This window comes from Myotis brandtii, unplaced genomic scaffold (assembly GCF_000412655.1).
Source record: "Myotis brandtii unplaced genomic scaffold, ASM41265v1 scaffold434, whole genome shotgun sequence".
NCBI lineage: Eukaryota > Metazoa > Chordata > Mammalia > Chiroptera > Vespertilionidae > Myotis > Myotis brandtii.
In genome coordinates, this window is record NW_005366599.1 from 1660322 (window position 1) to 1660736 (window position 415).

Consider the following 415-nt stretch of genomic DNA (forward strand, 5'->3'; position numbering starts at 1 on the left):
GCTGTCCCAGGTGGGCGAGAATGGCAGTGGCCAGAGAACACCGAAGGAGTCCGGCAGCCCAGGGCCGTACCGTCAGTTCCTGGGGGTGCGAGGTGAAGGCCCGCACGTTCCTGAGCGTCGGCGTCCCCCGGAGGACCAGGGACAGGCGGGTCCGCTGGCCACAGGAGACGTCCACGCGCTGCAGGGAGTGCAGGTGCACCTGCCAGATCTGGACGGGCGCCGCCAGCCAGCGGTCCCTGTGGGGACAGAGCCAGGAGGAAGCACTGGACGGGCAGCGGGTCCGGGACTGAATGTGCCGCACAGCTGCCTCCACTTCCTCTCCTTGGAGGGCTCTAGACCCACCGTCCCTCAGGCCTCGGGTGCCGCCCTGAGCGGAGGGCGCCCTTTGCCAGGCCCCTGCCATCCCATGACGAGC

At 69.9% G+C, this 415-nt stretch overlaps 1 protein-coding gene across 1 annotated transcript in view; it reads right to left on the minus strand.

Annotated features, from left to right (window-relative positions):
* Positions 1–415, minus strand: part of NPHP4 (nephronophthisis 4) — a 98379-nt gene that overhangs the window by 1709 nt on the left and 96255 nt on the right. Inside the window, 1 exon segment of the mRNA XM_014546192.1 lies at positions 3–236. Coding sequence (XP_014401678.1) covers positions 3–236 — 234 coding nt within the window.